The sequence below is a fragment of the Rhea pennata genome, chromosome 4 (genome assembly GCF_028389875.1).
Source record: "Rhea pennata isolate bPtePen1 chromosome 4, bPtePen1.pri, whole genome shotgun sequence".
Classification (NCBI taxonomy): domain Eukaryota; kingdom Metazoa; phylum Chordata; class Aves; order Rheiformes; family Rheidae; genus Rhea; species Rhea pennata.
The window spans coordinates 34,783,291-34,804,131 of NC_084666.1; the positions used below are offsets into that span (position 1 = coordinate 34,783,291).

Sequence of the window (20,841 nt, forward strand, 5' to 3'; positions counted from 1 at the left end):
GATTTCTTAAATCTTAATAATGGAGTCTGAGAGAGAGAAAGAGAGAGAGAGGTTAGCGCATCTTTTGCTGCATTCTCCTCAGACTGCCACGGTGTGGGGTGAGAACACACTGGATGATCTTCCGAGTGTTGGTGTTTTTGTGGTCCCAACCTTTCAGTAGGAAGATCTTTAGAATAAAAGGGACTTGGCTCAAGAGGTCTGCTGCTCTCTAGTGCAGAAAGCTTTTTACAGCCTAAGTCTGGTACATTTCAACCCAAGTTTGCTGTAGTGGGTAGGCCTGGCATGAGTAAAACTGTGTGTGTCATTTTTATTCACTTCCCACCTTACAAGACTGAGCCTGTAGTGAGGAAGGATTCAAAATAGATTTCATGCATCATTTAACTCTCTTATGAATAGAAATGAGCATTTTACTTGTATGGAAATTCTTCTGAAACTAAGAAGAGTAGAGCTAGCCATCAAGAAAGGTAGTGATGGTTCTTACCTCTGATGATCCTTCTGCCCCAGGAGCTCTTTTTCTGCTAGAAAGACTCCCAACAACTTGCCAGATCATCATTGTAGCAAGAGGTGTTGCTAAGCAGTGTCCTGCATCTTTATTTGTTCTCTGTTAGAAAAATACTGTTTAATAACACACAATTGTGGAAGGGTTTGTCTCATCCCTAAAAACACATGGGTATTTTAGCCCAGAATAAACGGTCTCCAAGATGAATCTCTGATTGGAGAGGTGAGTGATTTTTTCCAAAACTGAAAAACAATTCTAAATAACAATAATAAATGTTGAGTAGTGAGAAGTGGAAATCATAGAGTCTGACAGTTAATGTTCCTGATTAACATGGATATTACTCCCAAGTACTTCTGTAAACTGGCAAGCACAACGTAGCTTAATTGCTTTGGGTATTTTGAAGTTTAAATTGCGTTTAACAGTGGAAAGTAACTACTCTGGGAAAATAGGAGCTAATCCTATTCTAAATTATTCCTTCCAGTTTTTTACATGTTCATAAAAAGAGTGCAGACTGCCTCGTTGCCCTCCTCCCCCCAACAGCCTGCACGAAACATTCATCAGAACTGGATAGGCATGAGCATTGCTTCAAGTGAGGGTAGTATAAGCCCAGATCAGAAAGCATGAAACAATTTTAACTGATTGTGAAGAGGCCTCAGATTTATTTTTAAAGTATAACAGTTTTTTCAGTAAGTTCTGTTCATGAAACATTTAGTTCAAAATTTTTGTCGAATATACTTGTAATATAGCTGGGTCTGAGTGCTTATAGCAGTCATGTGAGCCTGATTTCCCAAGGCCTCCAGAAGTTCCAGAATTCCGGTGTGATTTGTTATTGTGTTGTTTCTAGGGCGCATTCAGCAATTCATTTTGTACAATTCTACTCATTTTTAATGTCAATATTTGGGAAGAATATTGAAGAATACTGGAATCTCTGCTTTAAAAAAAGGATTGCAAGAGCAAAGGGAGGATAGAAATTGATGAAAAGGGCATGATGTAAGAGTAAGGTTTGGACTGGAACAGCAGATTCTGGTCACTAAGCAGCAATGTATTTTGTGTATCTTAAACATGCTTAATTTGAAGTATTTAGAAAAAATCATTGTAACAAAATTTTAAAGGAACAAAAGTAATTTTTCTTGTGTATTTTATGCCCTTGATACATATTTGTCTTGATACTGCAAATTACTCAATTTTTAAAGGCATTTGCCAAAAGTTATGTAGGTAAAATTTTTAACTGGCACTTACATCTCCTAAAGCTATGCTAGTTCATGATAGAAGTTAAATTTTAAGTTACACTGTTCAGAATAATTAAAAGATAGCCCAACTGTAGTTAAAAATCATATGGTCTCCATGGTATACATTACTTTTTTAAAGGCTTTTATATAGGTGCAGCCCTATCACTAGTATTTTTAAGAAATATTCTTTAGAGACCAGAATTTTGAACAAGAGAGAGATTCAGAAAGATAAACGATAAGTTAGTTACTACATCTAAAAGTCATCTGTTTATATATGCTGTTATTGAAGTGAACTTTACCAAGTAATACACTCTGCAGTGTGCCCTCAGTTCGCCGTATGGAAAATAGCTGAACTACTAGTCAGAAATGACAGAACCACAGAACCTGACTGGGTAGCAGCAGCTGAGGGCAGAGTAAAGATTTATTTGAAAGCTGGAGAGAAGCAGATTCTGTGTGTTGCCAAAGACAAAGCATGTGACTGTAGTCCTTGCATCAGTGTTTGCTGGACAGGAGTTGAGCCCCCTTTCAAAGGGAAGTAAAATGCAAAATGTGGTGTTTTCAGGACCTGGAGGTTGTGTGGCTGCGTTGGCATGGCTTTGCATGCATGCTAATAAAAGAAGGGCATGTGAACAGCAGAGCAGTCTTGAGAGCAGATGCAGCACAAAAGAAGACAGATAAGCAAATGCAATGAAGAAATTGTAGAGCCCAGGTATCTGTAAGCTACCATTTTATGGTATGGGGTGCGCACCAGCTTCCTGCACACTGTTTTGGCTGTAAGGAACCTTCAGTTTTCACACTATCACTAGAGACTACGGGTCATCGTGAAAGCAAATGTTTATTTCTCACATTGGGTAAACCAATGAAACTTTTTATCTGTGTTGATCTCCGTTGTTGTTTGTTTCCAGATCAGGCCTATAACTGTGTGGCTGGTGCTTAGCTCAGAGAGGCTTCAAATCCTGGTGGGAAGGGGCAACTTCCCTGAGGGGCAGACGCTGCCCCTCTGAAGCCCTGCAACTGCAGAGACTGGAATAGTGAAGTGGGCCTGGGTTATGTTACAGTCTTGGCCCAAATGGGCCATGATTTTCAACCTGCTGGGCTAGATTACTTGTTAATTATCGCTGCCTTGTGCGTCAAACCTCAGTTTATTTGTAACACCTTTTCAGTAACTGTGAATTGCTGAACTATTTAACTGCTTATTAGTGTTTTTACCTCTGTTCATGGAAGACACTTCCTATTTGGGCAGCATGCCTCTTTAAAGTGTATATAAAATGATGGGTGATGGTTGAATCCTGTCATTTTTGTAGACACTGAAGTCAAGGTATAGGAGTTTTACGTCATTTCATTGTGATGCTGGGGCTGACGTCATGTAGCCGATCGCCGCTATGGCGCGAGTATGAGAATGTTGCAGCACTGTGGAGTCGGACAGCCACACTGCTTAGGACTTTGAGCATTTATCGGTGGAACAAAGAACACAGGTGTTCACGATTTCAGTTACTGAAGGTTATTAAGCTTTATTTTTTCCAGACCTGTCCTGCTTTATCTTGTTTTTTGCCACCTAGATGGAAAAGAAATATGTGCGTGACTATATTTTTTCAGGTAGGAATGTAGTTCTTCAGTTGTTTAACACTGTTACATAGGGTTTCTGTACATAATTCTTTGAGATTTTTGTTTCTGCTTTGCTCGTAGGCCTGACCTTGGTCTAAATACCTTAATGAAAGTTAGAATAAGAGATAACTCAGAGCAGTGTTCAAAACTCAGTTGTAAGTGTCAGAGATGTTACTCCTTCTCTGTTACTCTCTTGAGTAACATGAATACAAAAAGAGCGAATGAAATATGCCAGTGCAAGGAAATGGATTGCCAAAAATTTGGTTTTGGAATTGCTTGCATAAATGTCCATGTCTCAGAAAGCTGCAAGTAGAAATTTTGTGGGTTTTTTTTTTCTAGTGCCATTTTGCTTGAGTCTGTATCTTGATCCACTGTCTCTTGCCTTTTTAAGGAAATGAGGTTATGCAGCTAAAGCAATAGATTAAGCGTAGGATGTGAACTAAAAATTCAACCATTTCTATTCCATTATGCTACAGACTTGCTCTCTGGCTTTAGCCAAGCATATTGATTTCTGTAGTTCAGAGCTGTATGCTAACAATTGCTGTGCATATTTCATCTGAATTTATATTGGATTTAAATACAGTAGTAATATGATTGCACAAGGTATATACCTTGTGCACTAAAGAAGAGTACTAAAGAATTTAGCACTTTGTTTTCTTCATCTGTAAAATGGGGTTGATACCTGCTTAGAGGAGTGTCTGTGAGGAGTGTCTGTGAGAATTAATCTGTAAATCCATGGTATTATCTATTATTAACTTAAGTTGGGAGACAGTGTGATGGGGTAAGTAGGACATTGGACCACAGACTGAAGACCTATATTCTATCCTCAAAGTTCCCACTGACCTATATGCTCTATGCTAAATTGCCTCGCTTCTTGTGTGCCTTGGATTTTCCATTGTAAAATAGGAATTATTCTTACCTCACGCTATGATGTAGGTATCATTACTATGCAAGTAAAAAACCCTGTGTTCCTGAATAAACCTTGTATAGCAAGCTAAGAAATAACTTCAGCTGAGTATGAAGCAATTGCTTTAACTTTTTTTGCTATAATCTGTTACTCAGGAAATGGAAACATTTTTGTGTAACTGAAATTTTCTCTGCTTAGGGATATAACATCTGTGTGCTTATTCATACTGAACTAGTGTATTTGTGCTAGTTTGTAAACAATGTGCACATTTGAAGTGAATTGTTAATATATATTTTGTGTGTGTGTGTGTGTGTGTGTGTATATATGGCACAAACTTTACAGTTGACCTGAATGTTTTTTTCTCTAAACTTCATTCAGTTCGTATGTTCATAGTTTGAACTAAGTGCGTGTGTGTGTGTATGTATGTATGTATAGTTTTCACAGGTCTGGTAACTCATATTGAGGTAGAAGAGCAAATCTTAGCTCATTCTCATATTTAACGTTGTCGGGGGGAAAAGAAGTTTGAGAACAGTTTAAGATTGTAAGGAGATCCAGGCTTTCCCACCATCCATAGGATGTGTAATTTTGGGAATCAGATTTTTTTCTGTGTCTGTGTGGTGTCTATTGTCTTCTTCATGACATCAAGAAATAAATAGCAGCCCTTTTTAAGCATAAATTTTTAAAGAGGAAAATTTGTACTTCATAAGCATGTTCTCCTTTACTTCAAAAAACATCAAACCACAAATTCTAAGAAATCCTTAAGAAAAGTTGTCTATCATGAGAGATATTCTAGGAAATATTTGTTTAGTGATATTACAAGGGAATAGATTTGGATTGAAAGTATTAGACATTTATGAAGAACTGTGATTTAATCCTTTTATGGTTTTCAAATGTCTGTTAGAGACATGATAGCAAGCAGTATAAAAACACCAGGCAAATTCAAAAGAGCAAGCCCTGAAGCAATTTAATGCATTTTTCTGCTGGAATTGCAACAGATACAGTGAAACGTGCTAGATTTTAATTTTTGCCTTAATACCATTAGGACAGCTGTATCATCCTGCCCCAATGCATTTAACTTGCTAATTATCATTTGACTTTTATATAAAGGTTGTCCCTTTTTTACTCTGCAAGGTCATTTCAATGTTCGCAAACTGAGAGCACTAAACAGTTTGTTTATCGCTTAAAAGAAAGTCAGATGTCTCTCCATGGAAACCAGCTTTCACAGATATCCTATGAATACCAGAACATTTTCTGTTACTGCTTATCAGAAAAGGAGAAGTAGGACTGCTCACTGTGCAAATCTTTATGCAAATGCTACCGCTTCTTTACCCTCCCTTCCCTCCTCTTCCCTTCCCTGCTCCCCCAAATTAATTGATTTATGGTCTGGCTGAAAAAGAAATGTTAAGTAGAGATTTTATGAAATAGCTTATTACTCAGTGGTAGAGCATGAAGCTGCAGGTAAACAATATTTTATTTTAACTTAAGGAAAAGGACAAATTGCCAACTCTTCAGAGTTGAAGGACATAACTTAAACTTGTAATATCACCTCATGTTGCTGAACGCTGCAAAAATAGATTAACCAAACGCTTGCACATTGTGATTAAATAGCAGTGCTGATGTTGAATTAATTATTCAAATAACTTTGTTAGACAAGTATTTGAGTTTTGCTAACTGTGCTTGAAATATTAAATAGCAATTGGAATCTGCTGCCTTCACCATGAAAACAATGTTGCTTGTGGCCAGGAAAAGTGCAATTAGTGCGTTTTGGACATACATACCATTGTGGATTACATAATTTTGTGTTACAGTAACTGTGGAGGCATTAGTAAAATTCTGCTGTACAAGTAGCATTTTATAATAGTGCAGATTGGAAAGGTTTTCAGCTAGGTAGCTTTGGAAGAAGAATTGTTACTGCTGATTAGAAAAGTTACAGGGTCAGAAGCCTCATTTTTAGGTACTTTTGATTAGTACTGCTGTAAGTGATAATTTGTGGCTCTGATTGACCACTGTTCCCCATATTTCAAGAAAACCAGTCGAACCTTTTGCTCAGTACTTCGTTAGATTGCTACTATTACTGATTTCAGCGCAGTTTAATGGGCAGTGATTCCATGGATTTCTCCTGCATAGTCCTCTCCTGCTCCCCTGCATGTTTTGTGGGGACAGGCACTTAACCGGTAAACGGTAGTGATTCTCTTTCGTTAAGTGATTCACCATGCATTCCACTGCTTCTACTCTAGTTTTTCTTCTGCTAAACTTCTAAACTCTCCTGTCACACAGTTCCTAAGGATAACAATGTAGCATTTGCTGTGATTTAGAAGAGGTTACATGTGGGTAGGCTTAAGTCAATTGAAGGTTGTTGTGAAGTGATACTAACCATTTAAATTCTTCCTTAACATAAATCTCAAAACTTTCTAAAATGGTACCCTTATTTGTTAACTTACCAGCTGGAAGAGCAACAGAACTACTTTTAATGGGCTGTCTGATCTGCTGCCTTGGTGTGTGGCAGCACTGTTGCTGGGAAGATCTGCTTGTGAAAGTTCAAATGCATTTCTTCCTTAGTTAGCCTCCTACGTGGCCTATAAAAAGTGTTTTTGAGGAAGTGAAGAAAACAGTGAGGAACTAGAAACTTTTAGATTGATGTTTTCTCCTCATTCCTTTGAGGAAAACTTGTCTGCTGCACATATTGTATTGGGTCTGAACTTAAGTGCAAAATTCATGAACCCTGTGTCCTTCAAAAGCTGATCAATAGATTAATTTGGGAGTTGGGGCGGTCTTCCGCTCAGGCAGCACTAGGTAACTCTTCACAGCAGAACCTAAGAAGCTAATGAAAGGAGGAAGAAAGAAGAAATGAATGTAAAAAGGAAGTGTGTGTTCATATGTTGGGGAGGATGTGACTGAAGAGGCTGAAAGACAAGAATAAAGTTAGAATCAGTAAAATTTTGTCATGTTTTGCTCACGTTCATAAGCAGTAATACCCACTACAGCAATGTGTGCACATTTCCGTAAATATGTGTTCACATGACTGCCTGAGAGCTTCTGGTAAAATACCATGGTGTTCACTGCTGCAGGAGTGTTTCTACCTGTGAAACACTCCTGTGAAATCTGTGTTTCTAATTAAAAATATCCTTGTTCAGAATGTCATTACTTCAAATGAAATTTGATTAGTTCATACTTTTCACAAAAGAAAAGAACGATTTGGAAATTTCACTGACAGTTATCAGGAGTTTAAGTGTCTCCTGTAAGAGACTGCATCACTGATAGCATTGGTGGCAGAAAGCTAGGCTGGGACTTCCCATGAACGGCCGTTCTTTGCCACGGTCTCATTTCCACTCTTGGATGTGTCCTGAGGTCTTTAACCTGTGAGGTGCTGTGCTGTGGAGGTAAGGCAAAAGATGAAATTGCGTGTTTGTCTTCATAATAATGTTTTCAGTTATGTAACTTGGTTGCATGTGATATGTAACAAATCTCTCCTTCAGACAGTTGTGCAAAATACTCTTTCAGCTGTATTCTGCAGTGCTCGTTTCGTGCATTCCCATAAGGATAGATCTGATTATCTTTTACTGAGAAGTACATTGCAGCTTCATGTTAATGTGAATTTTGTGGTTTGAGTTATTTTCTCTGAATTTCTTTTTGTCCCTTGTAGGTTTGTCCAGATGAGTCATATCTCAGGTTTGTCTCCTCAGATGGCTTGGCAGCTGTGCTAGTTTTCTCTTGAGAATAACTTACTACATTATAAAGATGCTTGTCAAGGCATTTATACTTTATTAATCTTTTGAGTAGCACACATACCTGCACTGTTTTACATTGTGTCTTAGATTTAGGGTGATTTGCACCTTCTCTTGACAATTTAATAAAACAATGCTTGCTAATCTGAACCTGACAGCCTTGCAGTCAGAGTTCTCAAGATCAGTTCTTGTCTGTATTGGCTAACTACTGACTGTGCAAGCTTGCTAGTTTCCAGAGGGATTTTGAGATTCCTAAACTGTTCAAATTTCAATTTCTAGATGCTGTTTCTAACTCAAAGACAGTATTTTGTTGCATCAATTTTGGAATAGTCAAGCTGAGGTACTACAATAAAGATTTTTTTTTTCCTTTTAAGAAAGAACATGCTCATCACTCTGAGGTTTTTAAACTATTAAATGCTACCTCAGGAGGTTCCTCACCATAAAATTGCTAATATGCAAGTGTTGACTGAGGAAATACTACTACATACTGCATACACTACTGCATGATTATTCTGTACTTTTTCTTCTTCTCAAGGTATCTGCTTTGGTTGCTGGTTTTGGTTGTGTGGGGCTTTTAGGGGTAAGGGGGAAAGGTCCCTTTTGGAGCAATGTGGGGAGTGGCTTCAGTAAAACCTGCTGGTTTGTCTCCCAGCTCCAGAAAAGCGGTTTGATCTCACCTGGTACAGCCATTCCTGTGACACAGACATTGCAGTGGTTTTATGGCTTAACACCATTACAGCAAAGCTGTTAAAACAGTTGCCTGCAGAGCTTCAGAAAGCAGAGGCTTGGAAACAGGTCAAGACTCCAGCTGAGCTCCAGTGGTACTGTGACGTACCTAACTAGCACTGGCATGAGTGAAGTTTTCCAGTTATTTTCTTATCATGTGATTGTGCAAGTCTGTCTTGCTGTGCTGAATTATTAAGTGTACATTCTTTTGTACTGGGAAACTGTTTTTCTATCTTGAAACCCCATGTCCTTGTTTAATTTGTCAGTGTTTTTGCTTTTAATATTGCCAGGCCCCAGTTATTTCTTCTTCTGTCATATATGCTCATTTCTCTCCATCCATGAAGTTTAATTTTCGTCTTTCCCTTTGTAGTTCCTGCACCAACATGATGCAGGAGCGCTTCGGGAACAAGAGATCAACAAAATCCCTTCAGGAAATGTGTTTTATGTCTCTGTGTCATGGTTCTCCAGTGTGCTTTCTATTTAAATCATTTCCATTCTGCCTCCCAGCTGAGACAGATATTTTGGATATCTCTGGAACAAAGTGTAAATCACTTTCCATGTGCAAACATCTAAATATTCATTTATAGATTAATTCTTAGCTCTGTAGGATTATTTCGAGTCCTGATTTTTAGAAGCTATTTTCTGTTGCCAGGAGAACTTCTCTGATGCTTATTAGTACCACAAATAACATTGCTGTGATGATAATTATGTGCAATGCTGCATTTACCCTATATAACGGTAACCCCATCAGCATATATGTGGCTACCTATGCTGATTATTTGTACTGTAGTAACTACAGTAAAAATTGTGGAGGGCAGGAAGTGTGAGCATACTGTGTCAACGTGGAAGCTGGGAAAGCAACCAGGTAAAGGTGGAAATCAGGGGTGCTCAATGTGAAAGGGCAGATCAGGAGTGCTGAATACTCAGAGGAAATGACCGTGCATGTTAAGGTGATTTATGTTCTTATTTCTAAATAACAGCCATATTTAAGTTAAATGCTCACAGAATGTGTGTGTGTATATTGCTGATCCTCTTGAATTGCTCATTATCTTCGGGTACACAGATAACTACACGCTGCAGCTGTTCATTTCCTCTGAGTTACGGGTCTGAAATGTGAAGATGGGGGTTCCTAATGGGAAAGAAGTAGTTATTTTAACTAGGGCTGAAATTGGCTTGACATTGTGGTGAAAAGTGTATAAAATCCATTGAGGACAATAAGACATCCCTGAAAAATTCCGAAATACCTAAATCTGGAATTCAAATGAAGGGGACAGAACATGGCTTGGTTTTTCAGGTTTGTAAATAAACTCTAACAATAAAATGCTATGTTTATATCTCTTTTTAATCAAATATTTTACTTCCCCCCCCATTTTAAAGCTTTTCTACAGTTGGAGAAGAAGGAACAACAAAAAATAATCATTGATCCGCCATCTAAAGGATCAAGGAAAAATTACTCTTTCACAAATGAAGAAGTAAGACAAATTGATCGGGAAAACCAAAGGCTGTTGAGAGAACTGTCCAAACAGTCTGCAAAGCCAAGAAGCAGAAGTGCAGCTCTGAAGAAATCAGCTGTTCCCCCTCCTAAATTGTACCACAGCGCCCTCAACAGGCAAAAGGAACAGCAAAGGATTGAAAGAGAAAACCTGGTAAGTCTTGAGAGATACTAAATCAGTAAATAGAGGACAGTTCAATATCAATAAACCACTAAATATTTAAAAAAAGCTAGTTAGGCAGCACCTGTAGCTTTACTGCAGTTAGTCTGAAATTACTGTGTTTGATTTAGCCATGCCATGAATTTCCATCCCTATGCTGTATGAGTAATTATTTTGTTCATATAGTGGAGTTTTTTATTATCTTTTTTGCAGGTGAAAACAGAGTTTGCTTTTTATAAGTTTGCTGTACTTAGTTATCATTCTACTTAAGAGGAATAGCCATTTTTGTTAACATACTCATAACTTCCCGTAGCAGTCTTATTCTGTTGATTCTCATTCAGGCATCATGATTACCCATCTCCTAAGAATGGCCTTGCAAAAAAATAAAGCAATCAGTATGAAAACATTGAACCCATTATATCTGGAACACAGAGAGTACGATATGAATGTAAATTCTGTTTCTGCGTCATTTTATAGCTAAACATCACTTTTAATATTTGTAGCTCTCTGCTTGACACATTATATGAATATACATAGCAATCACAATCACTTTTTCTAGTGACAAACAGAAATCCAGACTCATTCAAATAGGGATACTGGCAGAGTTGTCAAATGACAAAATGACAAAAATATGACTGGTTTGAATAAGTTATTTCTAGTGAACAAATTGTGTTACAGATAACAACATTTTCATATCTAATTGTTCTTTAATGTATTTGAAGAGGAGGTAAAAATACAGCTAAAAAATACTTGGAAAAGTTATAATGGAAGTAATTTATTCATTTTTTTTTTCAGCCAAAATTTAACTTGAAGTTTCCTTATATCTGTGGATTCAATGTTAAAAAAAAAATCTAGTTGTCTACTTCTAGAAAATACATTACTTTCTAATTTTTCTGGCTTTCAGATCTAGGCTGTTAAATTTTTTTTTCAAAGTAGGAAATTTTTCTCCTAGCTCCTCTAGAGTACAGTCTATCAAAAGAACATTATACTTCACACTTTAAATTGCTTAATAAAAAGGGGGAAGAACAGCAGTGTATTATCAAATTGTGAACCGTTATGGAAAATAATTCCAGAAAAGCTATAATGTGGAACTAAAAGACGACCTTGCAAAGACTTTCAGGTAAAGGGAGATTTTTGCAGATTTTTCTCATTTACCCTTTCCTATGCCCTTGTCAGTCTGGATTTTATTGTGATGGGATATTTTATTAGGTTATATTTGCAGTGTGTTGAATTTTTTGTTTTACTTTGATTGAAAGAATTTGTCATGAATATATATCATAGATGTTTGATGTTCCATGTTGTCTGGGGAATAAATGTTTTTAGACTTCTGTATCTTTAATCGGTTTAAGATAAATTTCCCTATATGCTATGGGATTATTATTATTATTATTAAGATACTGAAAGCAAGACTTGTTCTTTTACATAGACTTTGCTCATAAGAGTATGTTGTTAGGCAGCAGAAAGGAGGTGCTGTGTCCCAGTTGCTTGCCATCTAGAAGTAATCATGTATTGATAGATAATACAGCACATTAGATAGTTATTGTAATGTCAATGTATATAATAACTTCTGCTTACTCTGCTTCTCTTTCAATTTATTGCAGTATTTTATCCAAGAATGTCTTGTCTTTGCAGCTTTCAGTTCAAAAATTCAGTAGGCTTAAATCCAGTTGGTCGTTTCACATGTTGTTGCTGTAATGCATATTAGAGATGACTGGTGATTGCTTGAAGATGAAGAATTACTAAGCTTAAGTTACTTATTCATTTATGCTTTAGTTATTAAGGCATTAAATACAGGAACACGAGTGGAAATTTTTAACTTCAAAGTAATGTCTCAGAATTCATGTTAGGACATCATGCTATTTTAGACTATAAAAAAAAATTTGGCCTATTCATTCTCCAAATGCATGATAATATATTTTGCTCTGCTCACTTCAGAAGAGTGGTTTACTAGTACAGCTCTTCTGTTTTGTTTTTTTTTAATGTTTCTTTCATCTTCAAGCAATTCTGTATGCTTTCTTATTCTGTTTGAAGTGTATGTGCACCCAGAGCATCACAGTTGTAACACAGTGATTTTCTAGCAGTACCTGTTGGGATTATGTGTCTGACATGCTTCTCAGAGACTAAATGAAAGAGCTGCCCTGCCTGTTCATCTTTGTGTGTGTGTGTGTGTGTGTGTGTGTGTGTGTGTTGCACAGCTAAAATATGTGCTTTGCAATGTTTGGTTTTGTTTTGTTGTTTCTCCTGGTCATCAGCTTTCTTCACCTTTGTCCTTTGTAAATTAGAGCTGGAATTCCATTGACCTTCCTTATCAGTCGTTCTTTTTATTTCTTGGTAAGTGGGGTTTTTTATTTTTGTTTTTTAATTAATGCAAGACCTATGGTGATATAGGCTGATACAGGCCTTTAAATGTAGGTATCTCTGGCCTTTTTCAAAGCTAACTGTGCTTATAGTGGTCTCTGAATATACTGCTTGATACACCTGTGTAAAATCTTTGTTGTAGAAAGAGGCAGGCTTCTACAAATAATTCAGAAAGAGAAAGGTTCCTACAGTCCTAGGAACCTTGCTTGCTGGGATCTTCTTGGATCTTCCATGTCCAGCCATTCCACAATGGGGATGTTGGACTTTACTTCCGCTGGCTGAGCTCTGTTAGTGCCATTTAGTTTATTCCCCTCAGAATTTCATTTCCCTCAACAAGCTATTTGGATTAGTCCTCTGCTGAAGGAGAAAATGTTTTCTCAGCCACCTGAACCTTTCACAAGATTTCATTCTGTGACCCCTTTCAATCTCCGGTAACTGTTAACACCCCAGAAAGGTTTCTTGAACTCTAAGAAAGGCTGAGTTTTATCTCTAGGCATAAAGACAAGCTTAGTATCAAGTGGTCTTGTCCTTTCCTGTCCTCTTCCTCCCATTCGGTCCAAAGAGTCTACCTATCCATAGAGACAGACTGATAATCCTGTAGTCCTTACAGGGAGAATGAAAAGTCAGATAGTTTAACAGCAGAGATTTTTTTTTTCCTGTGGGATTACAACTTTTATAACCTTTTACCCTCAGGTTAACACCTTGTCTAAGGAGAACTTTCACTTGTTCCATTAGAGCATTCTTGGAGTGATGCCTATATTTACTGTTTGCAGAAAAGCAACTTGGTTTTCTGGTACAGGCATTTGGTATCTGAGGCTGATGCAGAGAAAGTAATTTAGGTGCTAGGAAGCTTGGGAGGAATTGAAGAGGTTTGTCTCTCTAGCCTTGTGAAAAGGAACAGGGGAGGTACATGGAACATATGTTTCCCCCCACAGACTCTCCTAGAAAAAGCTGTGATGGACTAGAAAGGTGTATTGCTATAAAGAACAGCAGTTACAATGTGATGAGTAGGAATTTTGTGGAAAAAATACAGTTGGCAGAAGAGATGGTCATTAAAATCAATGGCAGATTTTTCCACGTGGTGCTTTTGGCTCTGTGCTTTTGTAAGTGGAGCCTGCTTCTGATTGCTTATGCAAGTGAGCAAGGCACGAGAGTGGCTCTTGCCAGTAGAGGATGCTGTTGATTCAGAAAACAATCCGCTCTTGTGTATGAAGATACCCCCTGCCCCATCCCCCCCTCCAGTGGAGGGGGACGTGAGTGTGACTGATGTGTATTGCTTTTTTCCAGTGTCTGCAGGTATATGTCTCTGTTTATATTGACACATTACGTACATTCTTTTGCTAGTATAGATAAAATAGCTTTCAATTTATAGGCTGGAAACTTGTGATCTGAACTGTAGAGTCTGTAAAATCTAGACTGGTATGATCAGATGAACATTTGTGGACCATGAAATGCAGATTTGCAGTCACCATCCCAGTCCTGAAACACTTCATCAAAACTTAAAGTAATTCTATACATATGTTGCTTTAAAAATATATGTATAAAAGTGTGTGTGTGTATGCATGTGTGCATGCCTATACGTGTGTGTGTGTTTGTATATATATATGTCTGTGTGTGTATCTAGCTGTCTATATCCCTGACCGGGGTTTAGGTGTTGGGCGACCTTAGTGAGCTAAGTTGCTGGGCTCAGCCCAGTTCCTAGTGGAGAAGTGATCTCTGCAGTTTACGTTGGAACTTCGCTGGGAAGTCTCAGCAGGACAGCAATGCTCAAACCTTAAATCAAGGCGGGCGGGGATGTTCTTTTTTGTGGTAGCTTGGCTTTTCCGCACAACTTTGTGCTTTCTTCCTTTCCTATGCTTTTCTGTTTCACTGCACATAATGATTGATATTACTCATTCCCTCTCCTCAAACTTGCCCGAATGTACCCTAAGCCCCACCAAATCTAACTTTCAGATAGTTAGGTTTCGGTATAGTCACACTCGCTCACCAATCTCCCAGTCGCGTAGCGCAGTTCTCGGCAGCAGCTGTCTTCCTTTCCACCTGCTTGGCTCCTCAGTTCTTCTGTTGGAGACTTCTGCGCTGTGGATGCCATTAAGCCTTTTCCCCCGCTACCTCTGGTTAGCCCAGCCTCTACCAGCCCAGAGATCCACCAGCCGAACTGCTCCCCTTCTCCTGCAGTCTGACCTTCTGTGGTCTTGCTGGAAAACCTGCACTTCCTTTAGAGAAGGAAGCGCCATTCAGCTGCCCTGATGTGTTTGCTTGGCTCTGCTTGGTTTAATGTGCTGACAGGCTGCAGTTATGGGATGGGGGGAAAAAAGGATGAGGGAGAGTTTATGCCTCTGGTCATTCATCTAACTGGCTGCCACCATACACATGCACAATATATCCTAGCTTGAGCCACAGCCTTCTCTCCTGTACTGTGCTGCACCATGCTTCCCGTGCCACCTGCTGCCAGAGAAGAGGTAACTGCTGGGGCTGGGAAAGGAACGGGAGAGGGAGGGTGCTGGCGCAGTGGGGTTGTGCTCAGGCTCCTCTCATTTTCTTCCCACGGTACCTTTCCTCTGCCTTCACTTTCTCCTTTCACCAGGGACTGCCCCCAGGTCAATGAGCTTTAGGCCTCGGTTGCTGCCTACACTTACATGGCTGTGGGACAAACACCAAGGTTGTTCTGCCTTTCTGGTCTTGAAATGAGGGAGAAAACTGGAGGGAATGCAGTTACAAAAGAGAACATAGTCTTCTGAGACTTCTTGTGTGCTCAGAAATACTGGTGTTGGGTTGGTGGCTCCTTGGAATCTCAGGTAGACAGGACTTTATAAAATATTTTCATTTACTGAGTTCAAAGCCATTTTATGCCACAACTGATGTAAAATGTCAGTAGTTCCCAGGATGACTAAGTCCAGTACAAGGAAAGAATGCTGTTGCCCTGATCCCCTCATCAGCAGTGGGTATCAGAATTTGGGACCGATGCAGAGCCATGCCTGCCTAAAATATACTGCAATGTAGTGCCAGTGCAGTACAGTTCTGTGATCATAACATGTAGGCTGTAGCCTTTTTGTGGACAGATCTTTTCTGTTCTGCTGGTGCCTGACTCAAGCTTGAGATTCCTGAACATTGCTGTAGTAATTATAATGCAGACTGATTAATCGCTAGGTTCAAGAAAGCTTTGGTTATCCAGCACACAACTCAGTTTTCTGGTTGGTTGTACTTTCAGTTCACTTTGTGTGGATACCAGTCACACAAATATGACAAGTATCCAGTAAAAAAGACTTTTCTGTAGATTGAAGAACTTTAGGGCTTTTTTTTTTTTTTTTTTTTTTTTTTTTTTTTTTTTTTTTTTGACATTTAGAATTTGTCAGCCTAGACCTAATTAATGCTACTGGCAATTGAAGAAAATTACGAATCCGTATGTAGACAAGGACAAAAAGGTGTCCTTGAATACACTGTTATCTTCTCTTACCTCCAGCTGAACTCTGCAAAGGGACAGTGTGGTCACTCTAATATAAGTGACATTAGAGGAGGCATAGTATAAATAAATTTGAACAGCTGTCAAGGCACACCAGTCAGCTAGTTAGGATTCAGTGGAGGTGAAATGAAGTCTTTGTGCATTTGAAAAGCAAAGTAAAAGGAAGAAATGTAAAAGTTGTTACCTTCTCTCTGAAATGAACTTGGGAGGGCTGCATTTTTCAATTTTTTTCTTTTCAAAATAAAAACTTCAGAAAGCTGACTTTTTTTCTTTGACAGACAGCATTAGCATTGGGTTTAGTGCTGTCCTAGTAAGACAGCAGTTTTTTAACAGCATTTATCGTAGCCCACTGTATAGCACCAGTCCTTTAATGAGGTGTGTGGTTCTTTTGTTCTCCAGTTTGTTGGCAATCTCAGGTTTGCTTCAGTCATTGACAACATGTGTCTATAAGGATATTAACACTAGATGTCTACATTTATAAAGAATAATCCTATTCCTAGAGGTTAATCATACAGGAACACTTTCTGTGGTTTTCTATTTTGTTTTTTATTCTACTTTTATTGTAAACTCAGTAACATAATAAAAGATGAGGGTGAGGGGGAAATAGAAGGCTTGGGAGGCTTTTGCCGGACTGGGAGATTATCAGTGATATTTTGTGATATCAGATTTTTGAGTGGATTTTTTCTTTGGCATGGCAGAGGAGAAGACTTGTGAAAATCATTGATTAGCTTGAATTCTAATGTCTTTTTGAGCTTGAGTCAACTAAGCAGATGCAACATAATTAAGAGCAACTAATGGCATTACTGCAATTTATGCATTTGTTACTCATCTTTCTCCTTAAACCTGATAAGGTTTCTGAACACTGGGCTTATGTTATGTGACCTGATTCTTCAGTCATTTAAGGTCATTGACAAAGTCTCCACTTATTTTAGAGGTATAAGATAAAGGCTAAAGAAAATTAGCACTTGAACAAGAACAGTGGCAACATTCTTCAGTCCATTTCTCAAGATACTGTTTTAAGGAGAACATAAGCAAAGAACTGGCGAATTTAAATGTATAACTGAGAAGAACGTAATTTAACACCATTGTACAATGTAGTTGTTAAGTACTGTAAGATTAAAGTGTTTGTAATAAAAATGTAAGAATCAGATTAGTTCTGAGTTACGGATTTAATAGATCCGGACTGACATTTCAGTGCGTTGATGAGTTCATTTCTGAATGCAGTAGGCTGTTCTTCAAATAGCAAAACTTTTAACTGCAAATGGCATACAAGTTAACATGCCCTTGGTGCAATTGTCAGCAGAGAGTAAGGGTACCAGAGAAACTACCCTCTCCTCCATTAGAAGAGGTTTTCTTAGAATAATGATGGGAGCATTTCTACACCACATAATACACTTCTCCTGTCTTTATAACTGAGGATTATATAATGCCCAGTGTTAATCTACTTTAAAAGTAATTTTTTAGTACTAATAAGAAGTCTTTTTTTGCTTTAATAATAGGGATTGGATGCTTGTCAAATTACAGGCATAAAAGTAAAAGCAGATAATAGCTTTTAAACCAGAATAAAATGGGCATATGCAAATATTCAGGTTAGGAATTAAGCCTGAAATTGCTGCAATATTATGGTATGTATGTTGTATGAAGCTGTTGCAGTTGGAATGCAGACTCAAAATATGCTTGGCTTTCATAGGAAAAGAATGTCATTTCTATAATCTAGCTCGCTATTTGTGATGGAGCTGAATGTTTTGAGAGGTTCTATTTTTAATATTGGAGGTAAATCAAAGTGATCTTTGTAAGTCTAAATGTATATAGTTGTATTAAGATATGATATTGGAGTTGTCTCTAAATGTTACATCCAACATTTTACATACAAGTCTACCATTTCGTGGTGTTCTGCATCTAGCTCTTAGCAAAGAGCTATTTCTAGCTGAAGTCCTTCCGTTGACTTTTGCTTACTTAGGTATTTCCACTCAACGATGAACTGACTGGCACTTGATGCAAGCACATGTGACATACGACGTCAGAGCCAAAGTGACTTGTCCTTTCTCTCTTGCACACACTGTGTAGGTTTCCAGTTCCCGTGCGTGAGCTACAGAAAGCTTGTAGGTTCCTATTACAGCTAGACAATAATTAACATCGCGTGAATGCTGTACTGTTTCTCAAATCACTTTCTGAAAAATTTATTATTCCTAAAAAAAAAAAAAAAAAAAAAAAAAAAAACATAATCGAAGGAAGGGAGGAAAGAATGATCATTTCAAAGTCTGCCTGTACAGTTTCTTGATTTCTACCATATATGTATCTAGATAATACACTCTTATTAATAGAGCTATTTGGGTATCTTCGAGACTTGTGTAATTGCAGTTTGCATCATCTCTCATTGACAGGATGCATGTCATAACCCTGATCAATGATGGTTACTTCATTGCCAAAAATCACTAGGTCATCAAGCCTGACGTTAGTTAGCTGAGGGAAAGGCAAATACTGGAGGCCAAATGTATTAGAAGTGTTAAGTTCTTAACTCAATTGTACGCAACTGGGTCCTTCCTAATCTGTCTTAGCGCTGAGGGGCTTTTTTATAACATTAGGGAAAATTTTTAAACTAATACATCCTGTTTCAAGTGAAAGTATTTGGGAAGAATGAGAAACTGTATCTTGCAAATACTGTGCAAGTAACTGTTCTGACTCAGTGTGGGCTACATGGTTGCCAGAGTTAATTTCTACAAGAGCAACAATATCTAGAACAATAATTGCTGCTAGAATCTCTTAAAATTCATTCAAGAATAACACAAATATCAGTGTCAAATGGATGTTTGTGCTTTCCTTTTGACACTACTTTCACAGAACTGAGATCAGTAGTTCTGTCAGGGGGCCTTGCAGGATAATATAAAATGATCTAAGTATGTTTGCAAAGTGAAGGTTTAAAAATCTTCTTCTCCCTGAAATTTAACTCTAGAAGAGAGGAGAAACCAAAAGTAGGACTAGAAGCAAGCAGCACATAATCCTGCCATCACTACCACCGCTGAACAGATGTGTAGTTTCAAGTCATCACAAAGTATGGAGAAATATGGGGTACTAAAGATGTACTCAGTATGGAACAGATGATGTTTAGCTGCTACATGCTACTTTTGTTTTATTATAGCAGCACAGAAAGAACTGAACATGAACAGAATAGCATATGCTGGTCACCAGTGGCATTGTTCATGCTGATTGCGGAGAGATGAGCAATGTTTAAAAACTGTTATTTTCTCAGTACAAATAAAAATAAGTTTGTAAATGTTCATTTTGTAGCTTCTCTTTTTCTCCTCCTTGATGATATTTTCTTTGATATTAAGGCTTTTCTGAAAAGACTGGAAGCAGTGAAACCAACAGCTGGTATGAAGCGTTCTGAACAACTGATGGACTATCAGCGCCAGATGAGTTATCTAAGTTCTTCACCAGCTGCAAGAAGAGGAAAGTCATCTTTCAGCCAGCTTAGCCCTTCGAGTAAGTACTATGGGATTGCAGATTGTTACATTTCTATGCATGTGTTTCTCTATCTTTTTACAGTTCAGAATTATGAAGCAGTTGTTGCCAAGAATAGTAAGTTCCTTTTTCCATCTTCTTTAGATTGCTGATTTATCATACAGAACTCAAAGTGATTTTTTTATAATCGTACCAAAAGCATGAATGATATGACTTTTTATTTACCATTTTAAATTTCTAGTAAGTCATCTTGATAGTAAGCTTTGCCAGTAAGGTTAAAAAATCACTGCTGTAAAGAAGCATTCCTCAAGTAACCAGTACTCCTTATCAAAAGGAGGGGGGGAAAAAGGAAAAAAACCTTTCATTTAGCAAATATAAATATACTAACAGTAGACTTGCTTCTCTTAGAAATTTTTTGTGTAATCTTTGGAAGTAGATCTTGAGTCCCCAGGGACCCATACATGTCAGATTAAGAACCACTGCATTGTACTTGAATTCCTTGTTCCAACCATATACAATCGATCATAACATTTTGGTTTTGTATTTCATGATTTTTTTTTCTTGAAACTATGGTAGTGAGCATTAGTGATAATATAGGAGGAAGTCACCTATAATATCCAGCATGAACGTTCTTACTTTTTTTGTGTGTATGTGTGTGTTAACAGGAGGCACTTCAAGGGCATCCAGTGTATCAACTACAGCAAGCCATAGGAACGAAAAACCTCTGTCCGATTCATCCAGTGGGGCGTTACAGAGACCTAAACCCACTAATGTTCGTGCTGCTTGGTTATAAGTGTGTTCTTTGCCTCACAGGCTGAGATGATCCTGAGATTTCTATTTCTAGTGCTTTTGTAAATTCTCTGTGCAAGAATCTCCTCTTCTGCATTGTTTGGTGATTAAAACGCATTGCACATGAAGTAATTGCTTATAAAATGGTTTAAAATTAACTTTTTCACTTTAATCAGTGTTTGCTGTGAAAAGTGTTTATGAAAGAGAATGAGGTATTTAAACAGGTGAGTGAAATAGAATTTCCTAATTATTATTTTATTCTCAAATCGTATGTGGAATTTGTATCCATGAAGGGGAAGGATGGTATTGTTGCAATGTAGGCCCAAGTTGTAAATCTTAAAAGAAAGAAAAGTTATTTTTTAAATTGCATTAATCTTGTGAGAATATGCTTAATTTCTAGATTGTCCTTCCTTTTTGTCCTTACTT

The 20,841-nt window shown here is 37.8% G+C and overlaps 1 protein-coding gene across 4 annotated transcripts in view; it reads left to right on the forward strand.

Annotated features, from left to right (window-relative positions):
• CFAP97 (cilia and flagella associated protein 97) overlaps positions 1-20,543 on the forward strand; it is a 35,475-nt gene extending 14,932 nt beyond the window's left edge. For all 4 annotated transcript variants that reach the window (XM_062574661.1, XM_062574659.1, XM_062574658.1 and 1 more), the window contains 3 exons: positions 10,069-10,337; positions 19,497-19,647; positions 20,292-20,543. In XM_062574661.1, the coding sequence (XP_062430645.1) occupies positions 10,069-10,337; positions 19,497-19,647; positions 20,292-20,419 (548 nt within the window). In that variant the 3' untranslated portion in view covers positions 20,420-20,543. The remainder of the gene's footprint in view (positions 1-10,068; positions 10,338-19,496; positions 19,648-20,291) is intronic.
• The last annotated feature ends 298 nt before the right edge of the window (positions 20,544-20,841 follow it).